The 27298-nt window shown below is 41.2% G+C and overlaps 1 protein-coding gene across 5 annotated transcripts in view; it reads left to right on the plus strand.

Moving 5' to 3' along the window:
* Positions 1–27298, plus strand: part of ASPH (aspartate beta-hydroxylase) — a 211538-nt gene that overhangs the window by 156508 nt on the left and 27732 nt on the right. For all 5 annotated transcript variants that reach the window (XM_055128781.1, XM_055128782.1, XM_055128784.1 and 2 more), the window contains one exon: positions 4790–4927. In XM_055128781.1, coding sequence (XP_054984756.1) covers positions 4790–4927 — 138 coding nt within the window. The remainder of the gene's footprint in view (positions 1–4789; positions 4928–27298) is intronic.

The raw sequence follows: 27298 nt of genomic DNA on the forward strand, positions 1-27298 counted from the left end.
GAAGTAGAATGAGCCGTTAGTGATAAAGCAATGGTTTTCATGCTTTGGATTAAGATCGAGTGTAGAAGTGAAGGGGAAGCAGGGAAGAATTGCTTGTTAGTAACAATATTTACATTCTTTTACTGTTTGGGATGAAAATGTCTAATATTTTCTCTGAGTGGTAGGGGTAAAAAGATTTTGCTAATATATATAACACTGACCCACGCTATAAGTGTAATTTTCATGAATTAATTTATCCTTGAACAGTTGAGAGTCCAGAGGAAAGACAAATAAGAGAAGTCTATGATTTGGTCTTACATTTTAGATGAAAACAACCCTAACTTCAAGGGCAAAAAATTCACTGCTAAATACTGGTACAAAAAGTTTGAGATTTGAAAAGGATGGAACTTTGATGTCACTTAATGTCACTTATTAATATGCAACAAACTTTGCACATCCCTTTGATGTCACTTATTAATATGCAACAAACAGCACAGTCCTTAATTTTGAAAAGTTCACAAGGCTTTGCACTTTCAGGAGGACAATCATTAGGTTGTCTATAGGAATTTATAGATTTTTTCCAACCTCTGCTACCTTCGACTTGATGATTTCTGTAAAATCTGGATGGATTTTTGTGTGTTTGGTGAGCTGTTTTATGTTTGTTTCATTTTCTTAATTAAGTCTTACTTTGTTCTACACCATTCGATGCTCCCAAACCCCATGGTGCAAACTAAAGATGAAGTCTTTGCAGGCAGTTGTATTCACTCTCAACCACAAGCCAGTTGTAGCCAGCTCTTCTCTCCAAAGCATGAATCCTTGGGCCAGAGAGATAGCACTATGCATAAGGCACTTGCCTTGCAAGAAGTCGACTCGGGTTTGATCCCCAGATCCCGTAGGACCACCCCGAGCCTGCCATAAGTGATTCCAGAATCAGAGCTAGAAGTTAGCCCTGAGCATGCTGGTATTTACACACCTCACAAACACACACACACACACACATACACACACATGCATGCACACACACACACACACACACACACATACATCATATTTCCAGCATCCCAAGGTATACCACATTCCAGAAGGCACAAGGTGTAACTTGGACCATGTGTGACAGGTCATTGCCTGAATCTTCTACTATATTTCTAGTTATGTGTATATGTGTGCATGCTTATAAACTATACCTGGCAAAAATACTGAAGTATAGAAAACATTGGTTATACACATTTAAGAAGGCTTAAGATTAATGATATTCTTTTTATTTTAGTTTTTAGAAATATAAAATGGTAACGGTAAGCAGGGAATTGTCACAGGATCCTAATTTGATGATTGATTTTCTAGCATTAGTAATTGTAAGGGTATTTGGATTTCAAAATTAAAAAAACAGGAATCTGGCCAAAATTATTGGGTTCTTCTGTGTAATTAAAGTTACTATAGGGGCTGGAGCAATAGCACAGTGGGTAGGGCATTTGCCTTGCATGCGGCCGACCCAGGTTCGATTCCCAGCATCCCATATGGTCCCCTGAGCACCACCAGGGATAATTCCTGAGTGCAGAGCCAGGAGTAACCCCTGTGCATCGCCGGGTATGACCCCCCCAAAAAAGATATTGTAATGATTTTTGGAGCTTCTGATATATTATCATGGTTTCGTTTCTCAAAAGTTAAATAAGAAAGGACTAAGCTGGAGTGAGAGGTAGTACCAGAGGGAATTTGCACGTGCAGACCCTGGCTCAATGCCAGGACCTCAGTGATCCCCCATGCACTGCCAGGAATGATCTCTGAGCACAGTGATATAAGTGAGTCCTGAGCACCACTGGATATAACATATGACCCCCAAACCAGAAAGTAAATCACAGAGTACTATGTAGTTAAGGGCTGTTTTTTAAATGTGGTTATACTTTTGACTATCAGAAAAGGTATGACAGGGAATTTAAGAATGTAATTTCAGTAAAGTTACTTGCCCAGACAAGTATAAAGGCTATTTCCAAAATCTAAGACTTCTACTTCATGAACTAGAACTTTAAATTTTTATTATTATTATTATTATTATTAATTTTATTTCATTAAATCACTGTGTGGAAGATTACAATGCTTTCAGGCTTAGGTCTCAGTTATACAATGCTGAAACAACCATCCCTTCACCAGTGCCCATATACCACCACCAAAAAAAAAAAAACCCCACACAGTACACCTCCCATCCCGCCCCCCCCTTCCCCTACCTTGTAACTGATAAGTTTCATTATACATTCTGTTTACTTTGGTTACATTCAATATTTCAACACAAACCTCACCATTGTTGTTAGGAGTACCCCACTAGATTCAGACCTACTGTGAAGACAAATAAGGTCGCTGCGGCCGCGGGTTTTGAATTTCTGTACTTTAACAAGAAGTCCAGGGAGATTTCTTCAAGATATTAGATAATTGCAGGCTTGAAAACCCAATCTGTGGTCGTCTTAATATGGCGGCCACCGCGCCCTTCATCCCCGGAGAGAAAGAGGCGAGAGAGAGAAATACCTTTCCCCTCCTGGGCGGGCACAGGGCCAAGGCTTAGTTCTCAGGCTGGAGACATTCTGCGAGGAGTTGCCCAGGCCGAAAGAGGTTTTGCTGGGTCTGGATTCACGCCGGTGCCTCCCACCTTCCCAAGAGCACCCTCGTGTCCTTTTGCTGCAGTTTTTTAGAACTTTAAATTTTTCTGTTTCTGTTTGTGTGTGTGTCTGTCTGTCTGTCTCTGTCTCTTGTCTATGTCTGTCTCTGTTTCTGTCTCTGTCTCTCTGTCTCCGTCTGTCTCTCTCTCTGTCTCTCTCTCTCTCTCTCTCTCTCTCTCTCTCTCTCTCTCTCTCTCTCTCTCTCTCTCTCCTCATTTTGGTTGTGGGACCATCCTTGTCCCCTGTGGAGGTCAGGAGTACTCCCAGTGACTTATACTTAAACTACTTAAACTCCACTCATTGTAATTAATGTGGTTGTTTACTATAACGCTGAAAGGCGTAGGAAATAACTTAGACCAGAAGAGCTAGAAGAGTAGGATTAATTTCAGTGATAAATTTATCAAGGAATAATTAGCCGTTTTAAGTGTGTTTTTGTTCAAGGAAATTATTTAATGGTTTACAACTTTACAATGTATATTGAGGCAAGTACATGAGTATTTCATATACCAGCCAGTGATATGAGCAGGTGTTAGAACATACGTTCACACGTGGTTCTGGTTCTATCCCAAGCTCCATAAATATTTTTTCAAGTTTAACCTATATGTTCTTAAAGAGTACTATTGAGAAAGATAATTAGATCACTTTGAGAGTTTGCTTGGGGCTTTTTAATGCTATAAAGATGAAGTTTAGCTCTGGGTAATAGTTCAAATTAGACTTTTTAAACCAGCATTAGCCTGTATAAAATGGAGACATTTGGGATTATTAGAAAGATCAACTGAGGGTATGTATACGTGTAAAACCTTACCATAAACTCAAAAATTTGCTAAAATATGACATCACCCTTGATTTTCCTAATAAATAAAATCTTGATAAAAATCATTTTAAGACTTTTTTAAAAAATTCATTTTGTATATCAAATTTTATGAATATTTTCTTCTTGGATGTCTCCTTAATCAGTCTTACTAAATGTCTATTTTAATTCATCGAAGTTTGTATTTGAAATAACCTTGCCAAGTCACCGATAGATTGGACTTCAGTCGTGAAAATGATACTGGTGAGTGTGTGGAGAGTAATGTGCTCCATTCCAAGGAGCCGGCACAGTGCAGGGAGCACAGGAACACGGACCACTAGAACACAGCGCTGGGGCATCACTCAAGGAGGCACATGGCAGAGATTCTCTGTAGCCAGCTGGCTCTGAAAAGGCTAGTCAGCCTGGAGGCTCGGTCGATGTATCTGATTACACTAACCTTAAGCAGTGAGTGTTATCCCTTATGGCAAAACATTTTTATAAAGCAAGATTGTCTTTTAGAAAACTCTAATGTGGACTAACAGTATATTTATTGCCAAATGAAAACATGTATTGCCAAGTGAAATTTTCTTTTCTGCTGCTACGTTTTACAGAGAATTTCCATTCTGTTAAGTTTGGATAACTTTCTCCAAGGTGAACATGGAACGGATAGCATGTGAGAAGAAGTTGTTTTATGAGGCTGAGCAGTAGTGCAGCAGATGTGGTGCTTTGTTGCATGCGGCCGACCTGGGTTTGATTACTTGCCCCTCATAGGGTTCCCCAGGCCTTTCAGGAGTGATCCCTGAGCACAGAGCTGGGAGTAAGCCCTAAACAGCAACCAGGAGTGCCCCTCCACTCAAAAAAAAAAAAAGGAAAAGAAAAGTTGTTCTCTGTTTCAGCATGGTAGTTCAGCAAAGGCAAATACCATTGAGTCCATTTTTTAAATGATGATCCTTTACTTTTCAAGGGAAAAGTACTTTACAAAAGATCCTTTACAAGGTAAAAGCTAAAATAGAAATATAGTCTAAATAGAAACATTTAGTGTCCTACATTAAAATTATTTGGTGTCTTACATTATTTATCCACTTCACAGGTAAGTCCTAGCTGTGGGGTTCACTGGGAGAAATTAAAATAACGGAGCAGGAATCTTGTTCACACAGAATTTACAATCTAACAGTGAAAAACTGAAATAAATGTCCGTATAATAATAGGTCATAATCAGTCATAATCAGAAGTCCAGTGAAATCAAATATTTCCGCCAGTGTAACAGGTTTCTGATTAGCAAACTATTTAGATATCCAAAAGTAATACTTCAGTAACTTTAATGTGATATGAATAGAATTGCTTGATTTTTGACTCACCTCTTCTGTCCTTTCAGGCATATAAGTGGTACGAGCTGGGACACAAGAGGGGACATTTTGCGTCTGTTTGGCAGCGCTCACTCTATAACGTGCAAGGACTGAAAGCACAGCCGTGGTGGACCGCCAAAGAAACAGGCTACACAGAGTTGGTTAAAGTGAGTATCTCTTCACTTTATTCTCTCACCCAAAATCAGAGAATGTTTCTCATGGAAAGAACCATTCAGACTCCCTCCCACATAGCTGGCAGTTCAGGGCATTCCCAACCCGGCCGTCAGCCATGCCTCTCTGATACTGACTATATCCAGTCCCTTAGGAGATTTTTTTCTCTTGTCTTTTTTATTTTTTTAATGAATCACCATGAGATACAGTTACAGACTTACAAACTTTCATGATTATGTTTCAGTTATACAATGATGGAGTACTGATCCCTCCACCAGTGCCCATTCTCCACCACCAGTGTTCCCAGTATCCCTCCCCTCCACCCCCCCCCAACCCCCCACCCCCCCCCCCCCCCCGCCTCTGTGGCAGGCACATTCCGTTTTACTCTCTCTCTCCTTTTGGGTGTTACGGTTTGCAATACAGGTAGTAAGTGACCATCATGTCTGGTCCATAGTCTACTTTCAGCACGCATCTCCCATCCTTAGTGAGCCTTCCAAGCATCCTTTACTAAGTGGTCCCTTCAAAGAGCTAAATGTACTGCCCTTTGCCACTTTCCAGTAATCAGAAGTACCAGTGAATGTCCCAAACTCTAATCACTAGTTCTCTTTAGTGACCGGTTCCATCCTCAGGTAAGTTATCCCTTTTGCCTTCCACATATCTCGTTAAAATAATTAAAGTGACCTGGGCGACAGTAAAGGATTTAAGTCAGTTACTTTGCAAGCAACTAACCCCTGTTGAATTCTTGCACTCATGTAGTCCCCTGCGCACTCTTAGGGGTGATCCATGAGCACAGAGCCACGAGTAGGCCCTTGGCACCACTCCTATCATTCAGAAAGTTGTGGGGATTTTAGGCACTTTGTGCCAGGCAGCTTTACTTCTTATCATGCCCTAGTCTGCCGCTTGTGTTTTGACCAGGAGCTCTATAACCAAAATATAACAGCTGATAGTTACTGTCACAGTACTAAATTGCTAAAATTAATCTCATTGATACGTAATCTATGGGGGAGGAGATAGCTCAAAGGACTAGACGGACACCTTCCATGTGCTAGGCCCTGAGTTTGATCCCAACACTTCACCACCCCCCCTCTGCCCCGTGCACCACCAGGTATAACCCTAAACCCCCCAGCATCACTGGTTGCCAGGACAGAGCATTGAATAGTCAGGTTCACACAGGAGGGCAAATTATGACCAAGTCTGCCGAGAACTTCTGGGAAGCCCACCCAAAACAAATAATAGTTCATCCGGGGCCTCATCATATAATGTAACTATATCTCCCAGGACAAGGTCACCCCTGTTTGAAGGCCTCTCTCTCTTCAGTCTTGTCAGGTTCCAAGAATTGAAGTGATCTTAGCAATAGATGACTTCACATCTTTAGTTCTCAGATGTAAAGAGCTAAGAGATAATGTTTTCACAAGAGCTTTTTAAGCAGTTTTGTGATTCTGAATTCTAGTCATCGCACATTCCATATAGTCATTCTCTCACCGTCAAGTCATGTTCTTCCTTCTCTTCATGCATACCCAAGTTTTTCCACCTTTTGGAAGGACCTTAGTTTTGGAGTACAGTTCTAATCTAGAGCTCTGGTAGTAATAGTGCTTAACAAATCCCTCCTCCTAGACCCACTTCCTTTCAGATAAGATAAGGCCACATAATTGCGCAACTGGTGGGTTGTTCTTGCCACCAGACAGTATAGTAGTTCACTCATATGAAATCAGTGATAAGGAAAACCAAGAGTGATAGAATTTTCAAAAATTTAAATTCTGTGTGATGGATAGACACAGGCATCTTAACTTCTTTGTCTTTGGTACATGTTTTAAATTTTATGGAACTTTTTTGGTTAAAGAATGTCTTGAACAAAATGTTATCTATAAGACTTAAAACTTAACTGATAAATTTGGTCTTCTTGGGAAAAAGTCTTATGTATTTATTTTCGGTGAAGCAAGATAGCTTTTATTCCCCGTTGAGGATAATGCTTGCCTAAAACCTCTACTAAGAAACTCTTAGAAACAATAGACTTATACAGTAAAGTTGCAGGCTACAAAATCAATACCCAAAAATCCATGGCCTTCATATATGCAAACAATGAGGCAGAGGAAAGGGACATGAAAAAAGCAATCCCATTCACAATCGTGCCCCAGAAAATCAGGTACCTCGGAATCAGCTTAACCAAGGAAGTAAAAGACCTTTACAAAGTAAACTACAAAACGCTACTCCATGAAATCAAATAGGACATGAGGAAATGGAAACATATACCCTGCTCGTGGATAGGGAGAATCAATGTTGTCAAAATGGCAATACTCCCTAAAGCATTATACAGATTCAATGCGATCCCTATAAATATACCCATGACATTCTTCAAAGAAATGGATCAAGCAATCCTAAAATTCATATGGAATAACAAACGTCCAAGGATAGCTAAAACAATTCTTGGGAAAAAGATGATGGGAGGCATCACCATCCCCAACCTCAAACTTTACTACAAAGCAGTAACAATTAAAACAGCATGGTACTGGAACAAAGGCAGAGCCGTAGACCAATGGAACAGGGTGGAATATCCCTACACACAACCCCAAATGTATGACCATCTAATCTTTGATAAGGGAGCAAGAGATGTGAAGTGGAGCAAGGAAAGCCTCTTTAACAAATGGTGCTGGCACAACTGGACAACCACATGCAAAAAAATGGGTTTAGACCTTGACCTGACACCATGCACAAAAGTCAGATCAAAATGGATTAAAGACCTCAACATTAGACCACAAACCATAAGGTACATTGAAGACAAGGTCGGCGAAACCCTCCACGATATTGAAGATAAAGGTATCTTCAAAGGTGACACGGAACTAAGCAATCTAGTAAAAACAGAGATCAACAAATGGGACTACATTAAACTAAAAAGCTTCTGCACCGCAAGAGATACAGTGACCAGAATCCAAAGACTATCCACAGAATGGGAAAGGATATTTACACAATACCCATCAGATAAGGGGTTGATATCAATGGTATATAAAGCACTGGTTGAGCTCTACAAGAAGAAAACATCCAACCCCATCAAAAAATGGGGCAAAGAAATGAACAGAAACTTTACCAAGGAAGAAATACGAATGGCCAAAAGGCACATGAAAAAGTGCTCTACATCACTAATCATCAGAGAGATGCAGATCAAAACAACCATGAGACTAGCACACATCCAAAAGAACAAAAGCAACCGCTGTTGGAGAGGATGTGGGGAGAAAGGGACCCTTCTTCACTGCTGGTGGGAATGCCGACTGGTTCAGCCCTTCTGGAAAACAATTTGGACGACTCTCAAAAAATTAGATATTGAATTCCCATTTGACCCAGCAATACCACTGCTGGGAATATATCCCAGAGAGGCAAAAAAGTACAATCAAAACAACATCTGCACATGTATGTTCATCGCAGCACTGTTTACAATAGCCAGAATCTGGAAAAAACCCGAATGCCCCAGAACGGATGACTGGTTGAGGAAACTTTGGTACATCTATACAATGGAATACTATGCAGCTGTTAGAAAAAAGGAGGTCAAGAATTTTGTAGTCAAGTGGATGGGCATGAAAAGTTTCATGCTGAGTGAAATGAGTCAGAAAGAGAGAGACAGACATAGAAAGATTGCACTCATCTATGGTATATAGAATAACAGAGTGGGAGACTAACACCCAAGAACTGTAGAAATAAGTACCAGGAGGTTGACTCCATGGCTTCGAGGCTGGCCTCACGTTCCGGGGAAAGGTCAACTCAGAGAAGCGATCACCAACTACATTGTAGTCGAAGGCCATGTGGGGGAAGGGAGTTGCGGGCTGAATGAGGGCTAGAGACTGAGCACAGCGGCCACTCAACACCTTTATTGCAAACCACAACAGCTAATTAGAGAGAGAAAACAGAAGGGAATGCCTTGCCACAGTGGCAGGGTGGGGTGGGGGGGAGATGGGATTGGGGAGGGTGGGAGGGACACTGGGTTTACGGGTGGTGGAGAATGGGCACTGGTGAAGGGATGGGTTCCCAAACTTTGTATGAGGGAAGTATAAGCACAAAAGTGTATAAATCTGTAACTGTACCCTCACGGTGATTCTCTAATTAAAAATAAATAAATTAAAAAAAAAAAAAAGATAGCTTTTATTGAACAAAACTTGGCTAGGAAGATATGAGGGAGAAGGAAGGGAATACTTGCTTGGGAGAGAAGGCAGGCTTGAAGATCAAGTAAAGACAAAACAAGCAATCTACATGCGTGTTTAAGGGAGAATAAGGCCTTGAAAAGCAAGCCATAAATATTATTTAAATAGCTACTGCTGGGGCTGGAGCAATAGCACAGCGAGTAAGGCAATTGCCTTGCATGCGGCTAACCTGGGTTCGATTCCCAGCATCCCATATGGTCCCCTGAGCACCAACAGGAGTAATTCCTGAGTGCAGAGCCAGGAGTAACCCCTGTGCATTGCCCAATGTGACCCAAAAGGAAAAAAATGAATAAATAAATAAGTAGTCTTATTCGGCCATGTTTACTGTATTTCATTACAGTGCCATGCGACACTTAGTTCCTCAATAGTGACATCCCATTAGGAACACACCAGATTAGATGGGAAAGTAACATAGAAGCCAACTAAACTCAACAAACAAAAACAATAATGCAGAACCCTCAATTAACAGATTAGTAAATTCTTAGATAAGGACTTGACAACCCTATGATGAAATATACAATGTTTGCATAAAATTGATTTTATACTTATCAATTTTAATGTTGGAGTTTTGTTATCTAATCAGTTTCAACTCTAGAATTGCATCAATAGCTGTGGATTTTGTCTGTATTAAAATAAATTTAAAAAAACAAATGCATACTTTATCATCATAATCCAGTTATAAACTGTGTTGTCATCAGTTAGCATTTTAATCGATCAGAGAAATGTTGTAGTCACAGTGAACACAGATTGATTTAAAGAAGTGCTTTATCCAAAGCAGAAAAGGCATAGAAAAAGCATTTCCCTTGATCAATCTGCTACACTTAGCAGTCTAGATCATGTTTTCCTTTATGCCATCCCATCCTACTTATAGAATATATCATATTAAGTTTTCCTAATTCTCCTTTACCTTGTAAACTTTTCCTCCTTTTCCTTAATCTCATTGTGAGTTCATTTTCTTACTGTAGCTTGTAGCATGCTTCCAGGTTCCCTTATCAGAAATGCATGAATTCGAACCAGGCCTAAACAAGAGGAAATTGGATAGACTCGGAGTAGGGAAGACCACAGGGGAAGCGCTGTCAGGAGCAGAGCCTGGTCCGCTCTGTCTTTGTGCTGCCTCATTGCACAGTGGCTGTTCAGAGGCCTCCTAATGTTGTTGCACCCTCATACCAATGAGTTTCGTCCTGCTGAGCCTACAGACACCCAGCAGCCCCCACCCTGTTGACCATAATCATATTCCTTGGGCATTCTTGATTCATCTTAAGGGAATCTGGGAAACTTAGTTGTTGGTGACAGCTCCCAGCTTGTGAAAAAGTGTAGTTTTCTATCATCCAGGGGACCCAACTACCTGTGGGTCGTGTTGAGCCCACGTAGAGGATCGGGCATTAATGAGGCGCTCTGAGATATTCCTTCCATCCCCATAGAACAAGCCCTGAGCCAGAGAAAGGTCAGAGTCTTCTAAACACGTTGAATTTTCCGGGGGAATGTAGATCCCTGAGCTGAATCAATACCTGAAGAAGGAAGAATCACAGTAGGGGGACAGAGAAGTAGAACAGCCAGGGAGGATCTTGTATGTGGCTGACCCAGTTTCTGTCCTGATATACCATCAGTCCCCCAAGCACCACCCGGAGGGATCCCTGAGTGCAGAGCCAGGAGTCAGCCCTGAGCATCACAGAGTGTGACCCAAACATCCCTCCCCCCCACTAAAAAAACAACGAAAGTATGTTTATCAGTAATAAATATTTGTCTAACAGTTCTAAGAGCAGCTGAGTTGGGTCTGGATGCTGGATTCCTTGAGTTTTCAGTGGTCTGTGGCTTAAAGAAGCAGACAGAACATTTGAAACCTGAAATCAGAAAGCAGCACAGGCTGCTGTCATGCCGTCAGAGAGAATCCCCTTTCCTCTTTGGGCATTTTAAGTTTTCACTTTCCCACTCAGATCATCTTTGCTGATTTTACAAGATATTTTGTAGCCTGAAACTTTGTATCCTCCAGTTAGAACAACATCTTTATTGCTTTTGAATGAGAAGCTGTCACTGTATCACTGTATCACTGTCCTCCCATTTACTCAAGTGGGCACCAATAACATCTCCATTGTGAGACTTGTTACTGTTTTTGGCATATCAAATACAACACGGGTAGCTTGCCAGGCTCTGCCGTGCAGGCGGGATACTCTTCGTAGCTTGCCAGGCTCTCTGAGAGGGACGGAGAAATCCAACCTGGGTCGGCCATATGCAAGGCAAATGCCCTCCCCGCTGTGCTATCGCTCCAGCGAGGCTCTGGTTTACAATACTGTAAATGGTGATTTCTCATTCACCTAATTCCTGCACCACACCCATCACCAGGGTAGCCACCTCCTTCCCCAAAGACCTCAACACCCCTCCCTCTCAACCCCCTTCCCCTACAAACTCAGTTGTGTGGATCCATTCTGCCTTTGACCCTTTGTTGCTGCCTCACTGTATGTCTTTCAATCCCACCTGAAAGGGTTGTTCTCTATCCCTTTCCTTCTGACTCACGTCACTTGGCTTGATAGCCTCCAGGTTCTTCTGTCCCATAGCATTCTCTCTTTTGCCAGTCAAGTCTTGATTTCAGAATTATTTGCCTAAAGTTCTTGGATGGACTGGAGCGATAGCACAACAGGTAGGGCTTTGCCTTGCACGCCGATTACTCCGTCCCTGTCGGAGAGCCTGGCAAGCTACTGAGCATATCCCGCCCGCACATCCAAGCCTGGCAAGCTACCCGTGGCGTATTGGATATGCCAAAAACAGTAACAAGTCTCACAGTGGCGACGTTACTGGTTCCTGCTTGAACAACTTGATGAACAACGGGACGACAGTGCTACAGTGCTAAGGTTCTTGGGTGTAACCATGCTTGCCTTACATTCTTCTTTATTTGGGTAGAAAAGCGCAACCTGGGTTTTAATCATGCAGTCCCTCATAGCAAGGAAATCTCAGTGTGGGAGAGCTTATGTTTAAAGCTCACATATTTGTGGTTGTGCTTTACATTTCTTTGCAGCAGTGTTGATATTGTCTCTGACTTACGAACAGGAGCAATCTCATGGTAACCATTTGCCCAGTAGTGACTGTGACCAGAAAGAGAGTAGTGAGTGGGGACCCCAGAGCTGTATTCTGGGTAGAGAAATGAACACATGCTTGCACCTCAGGATTATCATCCATTTTCAAATTACAGGTTTGAATACTATGGATCATGGATCATCGCTCAGGCATTAAGACTTTAAAATATAAAGCTTTAAGATCTGGTAGCCGTGACGTTTAGCCAAAATCCCTTCAGAATAATTACCCATCTTCTGGCCCTTATGTGACGATTAACTACTGTGGATGGCACATTTTCATTTAAATTATTCCCATTGTGTGTTTCGAAAAAAAATTAGAGGGCAATTTTCTTCAAGGACAGAAACAGCAATCAGTAAAATGCATCATCGGTTTTTCCCTCTTATTGAATTTTCATTGTTTCCCCTCACTGTGTAGTTTGTAGTTTAGCAACTGTGAGGAGCTGTACAAGTCAGTGAAAAAAAAAATTAGAGACAAATATTCTCGTGGAGTTTCTTCTTTAGGCATATTTTCATTTGAATTGAGTAGGTGCCTGCCAAGTCACCTGCTTCTGAGTTATAGCCTTAAGTGCCTCACAGTTATTTACCAGGGAAATTAAAAAATAGATCTGAGTCTTTGCTAGGTTACAAATAAAAATGACCTCTTCAAACCAGAGAAAAGCCACCATACCTAAGAATTCTGCTCTGTCCTTTTTTGTTTGTTTTTGTTTGGGGGAGCCGCACTCAGGGGTTACTCCTGACTCTGCACTCAGGAATAATTCCTGGCATTGCTCAGGGAATCATATGGGGTACCAGGGATGGAACAAACCAGGGTCAACCACATTAAAGGCAAGTGCCTCAGCCAGTGGCATATTTAGACGTAAGCAGGCATGCTTAGAAATCACTAGTGGAATGCTGAAAGAACAATCAGAAGTAATTAAAATCTGTAGTTTAAAGTGTCCCTTTTCTGTTTTCTTTTTCCTGCTCCTTAACTCTTTGTTTTCTTTGTTAAGAAGAAAAATTTTGTATCCTTTTTCTGAGCTTTTCACTGTAGCTTCTCTGATATAAAAAATATTAGAGAAGTTTTCTTCACAGTGTAGTTACACAGCAGATGGAGGAGTGCCAGGCAATGTTTCGCCAATGATGTGACATGGTGTATAAGAATGATGGATTAGAGTGATGCTCTTTGTCATTTTCATTAAGAACTGTGGCTTTTATTAATTAGGAAAACCATTGTGTGTGAGTAATGTCACCTGGATAAAAAGAAGACTTTATCCATTAATACATGAGTGGTTCAGCATTTCTGTGATTAAATGTTTGAATCTTTTCACTGAACTGCTTTTGAAATAAAATGCATTGAGAAAAAGACAAAACATATTTGCAGTGGAATTAAGCTATAAATTAAGAGGATTAGAACTCCATGTAAAAACAAAATGAATTTATATAAAAGGATTCCAGCATAAAGAAGTACTGGAAGCTGTTCCTTATTACACTTAATGACTTCATGCTATTTTTCTAAATGGAACTCTAAACCTTGTGAATTCCAATGATAATTTTCCTAAAATCAACAGGAAATTAACAGGAATCCAAAGAACTCAGAAAATTGTGATTTTATGATTTATAGGTGAACTTGTTAGAAGAACTCTACAATAACAATCAGGTTTGTTTTACTTTTTGTTCTGATACCTTGGGCAAGTTATTTCTGAGTTACAGTCAAGCCATTTTTCTTTCCCTCTGAGTTCAATACAATTACGTCAGTTTCTCCTAACTTGTAAGGTTTGGGTAAGAATTAAAAATAAAACACAACTCTCATAATGAATGTTCTTATGTGTATATGATGTGAGCTCTTCAGAACAGTCCTCTCCCTGCCAAGGTGATAGGATGGCATATGATGACAATTAAGAAAACATAGCAAGACCTAGAATTGTTTCAAAGTCTGAAAGGTCATTTTCTTTCTTGAATCAAAAATACTGACTCTTACTTTTTACCAGTGGCCAGGGATGGTTGAATGTCTAAGAATTGGTTTTGTGACTATCTCTGGGAACTCAATATACAGTGTTTAATATTTCAGAATAATTATCTAGCCTAGTCATGATATGCCACTTCTAGTGCTAAATGCTGTTGCTTATGATCTTACTCTGTTATAGGCAAATAGATGCAGAGATAAAGTTTAGATCTCCATATGCATGTATGCATTATAACTTCTCTGTGAAGTGATTAATTTTATATAAACAGAGAGCGCCTCCATCCGTCTTTTAATTACTTGAGATCAGCTTATAGCCACAGTTCATGGGGCATCAAGAGCTTGGGCCATTACTCTCAGATGACAAAGTGCAGAGGACAGTTGTCACTGCCCCCTGTCTCCCTTCCTTTGTCTTATTCTACTGAACAAGTTACTGATCTAGACCAGCCTGTGAGAAATATGGTTTTCTTTGCCCATTGATTCCTGAATGTTTGGAACATTTGGATGTTTCTTCTGAAAATCTGGATGCCTATTTCTTCTTTTATCTAGAGGAATCTCTTTTCTGCCTGTCTGGGAAAAGCAAATTTAGTTCTCCGAGGCTCTTCTCTGATACAGTGCTTGGGACCACTCTCCTCTTTCTTCTCTCAGGACAGAAGACTACAGATACAAAAAGAAAAATAGGCCAGTTAGAGTGAAAATGAAACCTTTGTCCCACAACCTGTTGCTATCTATCCAGGAAAAAAAAATTCCTTTTCTACAATATATAATCGAAGAAGCTGGGTTATATCTCTAGCCATCATCCAGGAAGCTAAAGAATAATTTCAATAATGATAAAAATAACGGATGCCCACTGTAGTCCCCATTTTCATTGGACCAACCAGAGACAGCCACAGGATGCCCTAATCCACCCTATTTCTAGTTTAGGATTTCTCAGCCCGTTCCCTACCTCAATCCATTCTGTCCTTATTTTCTCCTCATGCTCCCCACTCCCATCCTACCAGTTGGCTCTTTGGTCTAGTGATTTTCTCTGGGGCTCCCTTGGAATATATTGGGGGCCTCTCTGGGGCCCTATGGCCTGGTTGGGAAATGCTGCTCCTACTCAGCCCCTTGTTACCCATCGGCCTCCAATCGAGGAAGACGTGCAACCTTGCCTTGTCTCGGTACCAAACTTTCAGTCTCTGCCTGCCTTTGAGTTTCTGACAAAACAGAAGTGGTGGTGGTGATTACTGCTTACAAGCCCAGAATAAATAGCCCTTTTCTTTTCCATTTGGTTGATCTTCATTTAATTTCATTATCATAAAAGGTCAGATGTTCCCTTTGTCTCAAACTCGGCCAACAGGAGAGCTGATTTAAAAGCAGGAGGACTGTGTTTCCCAGAGGGGTGATTCTGAAGGATGCTGGGGAGTCCTGAACAGTCAGTGGGGGTGGGGGACATTTCACTTGAAAGTAGATTTCTAGAAGGCCACCAAGTGATTTGTTGCTGCTGTTTTGCTGTTTTTGTTGTTGTTGCTGCCATAAGGGGTCAGAGGGCACGTAAGTTTGGAAATTTTTGCATCAGGACCAGCAAGCAATTGTTCATTTAATGTGACTAATTTCTACAGAGATTTTATTTAAATGATTGCAACAAGTCTGTTTTGGGAATGTTAGATTCATGAAGGGCTGGGGTGATAGCACAGCGGGAGGGCGTTTGCCTTTCACGAGGCCGACCCGTGTTCGATTCCTGCACCCTTCTCGAAGAGAGCCCGGCAAGCTACCGAGAGTATCTCACCCGCACGGCAGAGCCTGGGAAGCTACCCGTGGCGTTTTGGATATGCCAAAAACAGTAACAACAAGTCTCACAATGAAAGACGTTACTGATGCCCGCTCAAACGAATCGATGAGCAACGGAATAACAGTGACAATAACAGTGACAGATTCATGATGTGTTTGCTCCCATGTTCTTATTGACTAAGTGGGTGTAGGGGCGGGAGATGCTTCCCCTCTCCCTGGATGTTCCTTTTAAGAATGAGTGCACTGCTAACTGGGGCCTTGTCATCAACAGCATGTTTGGTTAAAATTAAGTAAACTGATTTGGCCTCTAAAAATTCAGATCCCTAATTCCTAAAATAATTAGCAGAATTAGCAAACAAGCTTGATATTGAGTATTTAGGTAAAATTTAGTATATTTCCTCTGAACACACATTTGCTAACAATTCATTCTAACTCTAATGAGTAAAATTTGCTTAGAATTTGCCACATGCCTTCTTCTCTTAGTTTGGAATCAGACCCGTCAAGGTACATAACCCAGTACCCATCTCTGGGACTTTCCAACTGCCTTGTCTGTGCTTTGTTAATGCTCTTTTTCTTAACAGCTGATCACACATAATTACTTGCCCAATTTTGTTTATGTCAGTCCGATCTCTTGTGTTATGTTTTGTTCACATGTTCAAAGCATTGCTCTTTTGCCTTTCTGAGACTGTTTCATTGTTTTTTCCCCAGGCTACTGTAAATCTATTCTCGATCACCTTCAGACTGCTCTTTGCTTCCTCAACTGGAGATAGTGCTAACCCAAATTGGCATTAGTGTTATATGTTGACTGTCGTCCCCTAGACCGTCTATTCATTATTGAGCTTTCCCTTCACTTTACATAGTAAGCACAGAATGGGAGGTACTTGAAGATAAGTATGGCTTTAAAGAAGTGAAGTTAAGATGAGACTGTTAGTGTGAACCCCAATCCAGTGAAACTAACAGTCCTTATAAGAAAAGAAATGTAGGCACACAGAGGGGAGTGGATGTACTTAGAAGAAAGAACAAGAAACTGATCATCTGCAAACCGAGGCTCAAAAGACCCAAACTTGCTGACACCTTCCTTTTGGATACACAGCTCAGGGACTGAGTCAGATTTATGTTGTTTCAGCCACCCAGACAATGGTATTAGTTAGCCCAAGCTAACTAATGGCATTGAGCTTCCTTAGCAACTGCCCCATGGAGCAGTCTGCAGTGTTTTATCTCAGACTTTAGACATTATAATCAGTTCACCAGTTTGAACATCATCTGAACACAGAATGTGGTACACTTCTACCATTTTTATTGTTTTGTTAACATTTAAGTGAAGCTTCCCATGGAAGGTGTTAGATGTATATTTTCATTTTTAGTTGGTATTCACTTGACATAGCACTGTAGCACTGCCGTCCCGTTGTTCAATTTGCTCAAGCGGGTACCAATAACGTCTCCATTGTGAGACTTGTAGTTACTGTTTTTAGCATATCGAATATGCCACAGGTAGCTTGCCAGGTTCTGCCTTGTGGGCGAGATAACTCTTGGTAGCTTGCCGGGCTCTCCTAGAGGGACAGAGGAATCAAACCCAGGTCGGCCACATGCAAGGCAAATGCCCTACCTGCTGTGCTACTTCACTTGACATGCATCTTTAGAATTTTGACTTTGTCTTTTCTCTTGGAAGGACCTTTTTATATATAGTTTAATCTACAAGTGTAGTTCAGAAACAAGACCAATTAGCTTGCAAAGATTTACTAGTCCTACAAACATGTCTTTAAAAGGTCAACAAACTCAAAGTAATGGTGTTTTATGCAAGATAGAAGTAGTAGAAAGGGAGAAGAATAAAAACTCTTAGCACCATATTTAACATCTTAAGTCAAACTCTGCTAATCCATTTATTGATTTATTGTCAACCTAATTTCTTCTCACCTTTTTGTCAATTCATTTTTCTTGCATTGCTTGGTTGGTCTTTCCCAATTCTATAATATGCCCAGATGATGATAAAACTGATAATGAGGCATACAGCTTGACATAAAATCACTTTAATTTTGTCCTTATCACAGAAGACTCATGACACTGAGCTTTAAGCAGTTTTCTCCACCTATAAAAACAGAATCTTGCAGAGGAAACATTTTGGCTGAAACAGTAAACATTGCAGATTGCTAAGTAAGGACAGTTGCTAATGTAAAAATATTACAAATCAAAACAAAATGAGGGTGACAATAACACATGAACCCTACCAGTATGTTCTTTAGAAAATGGAAAAATAAAAAAGTATCTGACTTGGCAGACTGCAGAAAGCTAAGACCAGAAAATAAATTATTGCAGTGGGGCTTTCAACAAGAGGGAAATTACCTACCTAGCTTTCTTCCAGTCACCTTCTGCTTTGTAAAACCTAAGAGCTAAGCATCACTGAGCTTTGAGGAAATTCTTCAATTTGAAAGAAAATGGACAGAACAAATAAAAAAAGAATGTTGGTAGTTTCAGAATGACAGAGAAAAACGAATTTCATATTAAAAGAATACCTCGGTGGGGCCAGGAAGATAGCTCAAAGGGTTAGTGTACAAGGCTTGTGTTCTGGAGCCCCGAGCATCATTGAACTGAGGGCAACCTTCAGCACTGGCAGTAGCCCCTGAGAAACACCAGATGTGACTCCAGTGCAAAACAAAATAAAATACAGCCTTTAATGTATTCATTAGAAGAGCATGGCCATACAAGGAAACAAGGACCCAGAGAGGACTCTCAGAAATTTGAAAGTGTGATGATTTGCAAAAGCAATAATTGAATAACAGTATTTGAAGCTAAGCCAAGGAAATCTCCTGAAAGGAAAAACAAAAATGACAAGAATAGAAAATAGAGGCTCAGTTTAACATGGTTAGCAAACAAGCAAGAAAAAAATTCAAGAAAGAATAGGGGCTGGAGCAATAGCGCAGTGGGTAGGGCTTTTGCCTTGCACTCGGCCGACCCGGGTTCGATTCCCATCATCCCATTTGTTCCCCTGAGCACCGCCAGGGGTAATTCCTGAGTGCAGAGCCAGGAGTAACCCCTGTGCATCGCCGGGTGTTACCCAAAAAGCAAAAAAAAAGGAAAAAACAGAAAACAGAAGACATTATTAAAGAAGTGCTAGAAATTGTTTCAGTTCCACATTGAAGGAACTAAGACATGTCCAGTACTCACTTTGAGGTGTATTGTCAAGAAGTAGTGGAAAACCAGAAACATAAAGATGATCTTTAAAATCATTATTATTGGTCCAGTGCGTAGAGATCTTGGCTTGCACTCGGCCAACCCAGATTTGATCCCTGATATCCCATATGGTCCCCTGAGAACCACCAGAAGTAAGTCCTTAGCACAGAACCAGGAGTAACCCCTGAGCTTTGCTGAGTGTGACCCATAAAAAATGGGTCAAAACAAAACAATCTTCATTATTTTCATCATATCTTTTTTGTGTATGCATACACACAGCACAGAGTTTTAGGGGGGCATTTTCAGGGTGGGGTGTGTGTGTGTGTGTGTGTGTGTGTGTGTGTGTGTGTGTGTGTGTGTGTGAGTGATGTCATACTCAGTGGTCAGATTTCCTTATATTTTCAACAGTTGCACTAAAGTTATTATGCAATGAAGCACTGCTTTTGGAATTATTAGGAGAAATTATGTAATACTTAAAATTCTATATATAGGTCTTCAATCAAGTGGTAAGAATAGCTTTAGATATTTTCATAAATTGGGCTACAAAGACAGCTCAGTGGATTAGAACACAGGAAGGGGCCCAGGTTAAATCTCCAGCTCCATGTGGTTCCCCAAGCTCTCTAAACACCACTAAATGTTACCCATATCCCCCAAATTTTTGAATCCAAAAATTAGGGAGCCTGGTATTAAGCAAGCTCAGACAAACAGTTTACATTAAAGCAAGGAAGGTGAGTATTAAATGGTTATCTCCAGAAAACAGAGTGAGAAAAATAAGGTAATTACTTGTATGATCTTTTGGCCAAGGGTAGAATAGTGTTGAGATATTTTATAGCACCTCTGCAGTGCTATAAAAAAGAACTAATCATAAGTACATTTGAAAATCAAGCCAAAGAGGACAATAAAAAATTGAAATGCTACATGTGAAATGAAAGGTAATCATCACAGCTCAAGTGTGAATGATCCCTCACTGTCACTTAATAAAACCCAAATGTGATTTACCCAGATGTATGAAAAAAAACCTGTGAAATGAACTGCTCTTGCAGGATGGGAATGAAAGACAATGTCATATTGTTAGCGTGTTATCTTCCCCAATAGACGATTGATCATCTGAAATTAATAAACAACATAAGTATTATTTTAATATAAAGAAGGAAATATTAAGAAGTAGCCTAAATGATGGCTCACTTGCTTCAGGTGTACATCCTTTAGCACTGGTCTTGAGTTCAAATGGTACCAAAGCATGAGCTGAAATGATCCAGTCCTGCTATTTGTGATCTGCAGCAAGAAGGATCCCAGAAATGGCTTAGTGACTTCAAATGCTTGCCTGGTAAGCACAAGGCTCTAAGTTCAAATCCTGTTCCCATCTGCAAGTGCTAAAGCAAAACTTGACAGTTCCGTTCTTAGGGATCCCCAATGCCCCAATGCCGGAGCACCAAGAAGATTGCTCAGGGGTTTAGAAAGTGTCCAGGATAAGCATGAATTTGCGAGCTTAAGCTAACCCAGTGCTTTGCACAAGCAGAGGTGATGATGAGCACCCACAGTGAGGGAAAGGCAGGCTTTACTGGAATTATCTATGGGTTGCACTCAGGCCTGGGGAAGAGTTAAATGGGAGTTAAATATTACATGCAGTTAATATATGATTTTTTTCAAAAGTCAATTTGGGGGTGCTGGAGAAAGAGTATGAGCACATGACCAACCTGGGCTTGATCCCCAGCTCCACATGTGATTTCCACCAGCAATAAGCCCTGAGCACTGCTGGTGTGACCAAAAAAAAGCAAATGCATATTGGGAGGGGAGTTGAGTGGGAAGTGGGCAGGAAGATCATTCAGTAGGCTGAGCACATGCTTTGCATTTTGAGGGTTGAACCACATGATCCCCAGCACTGCTGGTGGAACCCCAGAGGCGATGGAGAAGCTCAAGGATTTTCAGGGATCAGTCACGGCCTCCTGAAAAACCTTGATAAAATAAACTTTTTTTTTTTTAGTTGGATGAAAATAGTGAGGGGCATGGTTGAATAACAATTTGGCTTTAGTTTCGTTCTCTAAAGACTGCAAGAAATTAGTTTTAGGAGAAATTTTAAAAATAGAATCTAATGTTGTATTGAAGGTAAAAGTGTAGCATCCAAGTGAGGATGAGCAGAACATTTGGAAAGCAAGTAAATTACCCTGAACTGGATGGAACTTTTGGATTAAGACATGCTGGAATGTATTGTGGGATTAATGAGGCTTGCACTGTAAAGACCGTGAGATGCCAAATATAGCTGAGGGTGATGCCAAAGGCAAGTGTTGATGGTGGGTTTATGAAGCAATGTAGCAGTTGTAAAAACAATCCAACCTGTTTTCTAAAATTCTGCTTAGCCTCAAGATGAATTGGGAATTAGAAGATGTCTTCTAGTCAACTATATCTGTTTTTTTTTTCATAGTTTGGTGAATTTAAAGTTCCTTAAGTAACATGTCAGCTGAAATCCTTAAAATTATAGGCATAATCTGCACTTCCAGTTCCAATTTGAATTCTTAAGAGTGAAAATCTTAGCCATCTTGGTAATATTCATGTAAAGTAAATCTATCTCTCACATTTCTGTCTCTGTCTTTCCGTCTGTCTGTCTCTGTTGGTCTGATTCTGTCATTATCTTTCACACACACACACATACACATACTCTGTGTAACTGCATTTTGCCTTCAATCTCTATGTGTCACCATGTGAGATTTATTTGTTGTCGTTTCGTGGGGGATTCGAGGAATAAAGTGAGGCTAGAGGTGAAAGAGGACAGTGATAGAAGGTCTTGGGTACTTGACTGGTTTAGGGTGCAGTGATTTTGTACACCAATGCCATAAACTTTAACACTATTTTCACCATGTTTTCTAAACAATAATAAAAATAAATAAATGGTGGGGGGCACACCTGGCAATGGTCAGGGGTCACTCCTCGCTCTTTACTCAGAACTTACTGCTCTTGGTGCTCAAGGGACCATAGGGGATGCCAGGGATTAAAGCAGGGTTGGCCACATGCAAGGCAAGTGTTTTAGCCAACGTACCACCATCTCTCCAGCCCCAAGTATTTAAATGATAGCTTCCTCAAATTCCACTCTTCCATCCCAGAGTCCTCCTCAGACCCGTAAGAGACACCCTGCCTTGCTGCCATATCTTTTCAGTGCTGTAAATGACCACTAAAAGTAGCCATTACTTTGGCAGAGGAAAAAAGCACAAGAAAGAGCCCGCAATAGTGTTATTTCTCTGAAGCTGTGTGGTGTGCGTGATATCACCAGGTAATCTTTGGCTTACTGTGTTTTTCCTAGTTAGGCAGGCGAGGGCTCCAGGGCGTGCCCACTTGTTCTCCAAGAACCTCACAAGTACCTGCACCCACGGGTTCTGGGAACACTACTGCACAAGGGACAGCAGGGGCCACAGCCACAATTGGACCTCGGAGTGGAGAGGCACCCAGGGCACAGGCCAGCCTTGCCCGTCTCCTCCCCAAGGTGCTTTGAAATAGGTGGAGATGGCAGAGCTGTTTTCTGGCCACTAGACTGTGAGACACTCAACTCATTAACGGCTCTGAGAGTCTTTGAAAATGTTCCACTAGATTAACAGTATGGAATCTTCTATTTGTAAAATTCTATGACCAACTTTTAAACTCAAGAGAAAATGATGTGGCTATTTTAGGATGAAGCGTTGTCATCCATTGTTCATTGATTTGCTTGAGTGGGCACCAGTAACGTCTCCATTGTGAGACTTGTTGTTACTGTTTTTGGCTTATTGAGTATGCCACAGGGAGCTTGCCAGGCTCGGCCGTGCGGGCGAGATACTCTCGGTAGTTTGCCGGACTCTCCAAGAGGGACGGAGGAATCGAACCCGGGTCAGACTTGTGCAGGGCAAACACTCTACCCACTGTGCTATTGCTCCAGCCATGATAATAAACTAAAAATAAATAAACTAAAAATCTGTATGGCACTTGGTTGGCATTGGGCAGGCTGCTGCCTTTGTAATCACAGGAGTCTGCCATGGGGCTGGGAGACCGTCCACTCTGGCCTGTCCCCCTGTCCGGTTCCATTGAATACCTGCCACATTCAGCCAGGGGGAACAAAGAAGTTTTTTGTTTGAAGGATTTTTTTAATGTCTTTGTTTTTTGTTTGTTTGATTGATTGATTGGGGGCCACACCCAGAGGTGTTCAGGGCTTACTCCTGGCTCTGTGCTCAGGAATTACTCCCGGTGGGCTCAGGGGACCATATCGGGTGCTGGGAATCAAACTCAAATCAGCCATGTGCAAGGCAAACACCCTACCCGCCATATTATCACTCTGACTCCAGCAAAGACTTTTTCTTTTTTTTTTTTTTTTCAATTTATCAGTGCTCCTGCAGAAGACCTCAGGTGACTTCCGGGGCTGCAGGCCCGCTGGTGGAGGAGTCAGGTCCAGGGGCAGGAGGGGCAGGAGGCAGCATTGCACATAGGAAAGACGGCCTGATCCCAAGCAAAGTTGTCAGGCTTGCATTTAGGGATGCAGTCACTTCAGCATTTCCCCTGGGGCTTTGTGCCTAATTTTTGTACAAAAAGATTCACTAAGAAAAAGATTTTTTCTTTTGGCACCTAAAAATCAGCATTCAGAAGAAATGAAGGAAGCTTCTAAAATACCAGAAGATAAGAGGAACGGAAGTGCAATAACCTCATCTGGAAAGTAATTTCATGTGTTAGAGAGGTAATTCTCCCCTTGTCTGAGCGGTAATTTAACAAGATTCTAACAGATTTGTCTAGCAACTTGAACAAGTTACAGTAGCCTTAGGGAGTGTTGGGAATTTAGGTACCCATGAGTAGATGTGAATATTTTGGGCTGTGCTTTCCCCCTAATAATCTTAGGACTTTCAACAAAACTGTCATAGAGTTTCACGTCTGGGGACCTGACAGAGTGAGAATTTCTGAATCCCTCTTTAATGCAGTTTCAGTGGTTCTGCACAAATTACTTGGAATGAAGTGGTATTGAAGCGTTGGCAGAAAGACCAACAGAAGGAAAGAAATTAAAGGAGCAACTGTGGAGTTTGACACAAACTCTACCCACTGAGTAGGTTTCCCAGAAAGTATTTAAATCAATCAATTAGCAGCTTGATGATGGCTGAGTGGCAAAACTGCCAGTCTTGGAAACATGAGGCCAAGAATTCAAACCCTGATAGAATTCACATCCATTATCTTGGTCTCCCGCTACTATTGTTGGGACCCAACAATTCACCAGTCTGCAGTCTCCACCCCCAATAGCCAGGTGTGTGCAAGCTCAGCAGGTACCACAAGTAATATTTGGCGGGGGGCTCTGCAAGCAACATAACCATTCCCTGCAAGCACTTTTGCAAGCACCAGGATAGAAGTATGGGACACCTGTAAGCACTGCAGCTTGGTGTGCAGCACCGCACCCAAGTGCACCATCACGACAAGGTTTGGCCCCTGGACCAAATTGCAACAACACAAAGGGAAGGGAAGGGGAGGAATTAAAGTGCAGTAAAATCAGTAAACTGGTATTGTTGTTGTGAAAAACAATATGGAGGTTCCTCATGCCGCGTGATGCAGAAATCCTGCTTCTGAGTATGAAGCCAAAGGAAATGAAAGTATGGGGCTGGAGAGATAGCACAGCGGGTAGGGCGTTTGCCTTGCATGCAGCCGACTCGAATTTGATTCCCAGCATCCCATATGGTCCCCTGAGCACCGCCAGGAGTGATTCCTGAGTGCAGAGCCAGGAGTAACCCCTGTGCTTCGCCAGGTGTGACCCAAAAAGCCAAAAAGTCCAAAAAAAGAACAAAAACAAAGGAAATGGAAGTAGAGATTCAGAGAGTTACCTGAACCACATGTTCTTAGCATCCTTACTTATAATCACCCAGATAGAAAAATATCAGTAGATAAATAAAAAAATATGTAGTCTGTATGTAACGTATACATGCATTAAAAAAAGACAGTCATAAAAAAGAAAGGAATTCTGTTACTTATAATGACATGAATGGACGTTGAGGCCATTAGCACTGTAGCACTGTTATCCCGTTGTTCATCGATTTGCTCGAGTGGGCACCAGTAACATCTTCATTGTGAGACTTGTTACTGTTTTTGGCATATCGAATATGCCACGAGGAGCTTGCCAGGCTCTACCTTGCGGGCGGGATACTCTCAGCAGCTTGCTGGGCTCTCTGAGAGGGATGGAGGAATCGAACCCGGGTCAGCCACATGCAAAGCAAATGCCCTACCCGCTGTGCTTCAGCCCATAAGAAAAATAAGGACTAAGGAATATTTCATGGCACATAGATTCTTTAGAAAAAGAAGTCATCAGACTCATTCAGACGTTTAAGAAGTGGTGGCTAGGAGTTAGGGTTTGGGAAAACAGATTGGTAAAGGGATAGAAAACTTTTGGATAGTTTTAGTTTTGAGGGTTGGGCCACACCAGGGGTGCTCAGGACTTACTCCTCACTCTGTGCTCAGGGATCAATCCTGGCAGTGCTCGGAAGAACCATATGGCATATGCACTGCACATAATCAAAGTAAGGTCAGCCAAATATAAGACAGATGCCTTACTTCTTGTTCTTTTACTCCGGCCACCCTGGATACAAAGTGTAGACTATAAAATAATATATGAGAATTTAATGTAAAACATGGTGATTATAGCTAATAACAGTACATTGTATTGTTAAAATTTGCTGAGTAGATCTTCAATATTCTCCCTGAATAAAAGATAAATATGTAAAGTTATAGGTATGTTTATTAACCAAATTAGAAGGAAATCCTTTCACAATTTATATGCTTATCCAATCACTGTCATTTAACTTGAAATACTTTACAATTTCATATGACCATTATTCCTCAGTAAAAGTAAGTTTTTAAAAGAAAATTTTTTGACTTTATTTTTTTTTTATTTTTTAATTAGTGAGTCACAGTGGGGGTAGTTACAGATTCACACATTTTCATGCTTGTTTTACCCTCATGAAATGTCTGAGAGCCCATCCCTCCACCAGTGTCCATTCTCCACCACCAATGAGCCCAGTATCCCTCCCACCCCCCAATCCTATCCCCCCACCCCACCCCGCCTCTGTGGCAGGGCATTCCAATTGGTTCACTCTCTCTCCTTTTGGGTGTTGTGGTTTGCAATAGGGGTATTGAGTGACCATCATGTTCAGTCACTAGTCCACTTTCAGCACGCGTCTCCCTTCCCGCGCCTTACACACGGCCAACCCGGGTTCGATTCCCAGCATCCCATATGGTCCCCCAGCACCTCCAGAGGTAATTCCTGAGTGCAAAGCCAGGAGTAACCCCTGTGTACTGTTGGGTGTGACCCATACATAAAAAAGAAAGAAAGAAAGAAAGAAAGAAAGAAAGAAAGAAAGAAAGAAAGAAAGAAAGAAAGAAAGAAAGAAAGAAAGAAAGAAAGAAAGAAAGAAAGAAAGAAATTTCAAAAGTTTATTCACTCAAAGAAAAAAGGTGGGAGAAATAAATAAAACATAAAATTATTTATCTTACAAACTGTCTCTCCCATCTATGCCTTCCATAGGATATTCTATAAAGAAACAAATAAAAGGGACAGGCCAGACCTTGAGTTCTCACTGGAGAGCTAAATTTACTAGAGGGGTGTGGAATAAACAAGGGTTGAGGGGGTCAGGATACTATGATGAGGGGCTGGGAGCACTGTGGTCATGGCATGGTATACATAAATGTGCACCAGTGTGCTGAAAATACATGTAGTATTCTAAACCATTGGTTACCTCAATAAACATATTTAAAAAGGAAATAAAAAGGACTATGTTTGGTTAAAGTTGCAGCCATGATTCATTGTAGGATAATATTGGTTCATCCATTCTCCTCTGTCCTTTCTCCTTGCCACAAGGAGTTTAGGTTTATTGGGTTACACCCATCATGGTGCTCCTGAGGCATTCCCTTTCCTCTGTGTTTATCTTCAGCCTCTCCTCAGTGCTCTGCCTCCCCTATCTGTTAATCACCTATATCCCCAAAACAGACCCTATGATTTGTAAGGTCAGATCCTTCTAAGTTCTCTGGATTTTGTATTTGTAAGTGAAATATTGCTTTTCTATTTTCCTTATGTCCTCTGCATAGTTTACTTTAAAGCAATGATAGACACAGGAAGACAGTTAATACTATGCTTTTGTATCTAGAGAGTTAATTGACTCTGAATAATTTACTTCTGGGCATCTGTCATATTTATTCAACTTAAGCCTCAAATGCCCTTAGTCTCTAGCACCTCAAAAGGAGGATCCTGACAAA

This window comes from Sorex araneus, chromosome 2 (genome assembly GCF_027595985.1).
Source record: "Sorex araneus isolate mSorAra2 chromosome 2, mSorAra2.pri, whole genome shotgun sequence".
In the NCBI taxonomy this organism is placed as follows: domain Eukaryota; kingdom Metazoa; phylum Chordata; class Mammalia; order Eulipotyphla; family Soricidae; genus Sorex; species Sorex araneus.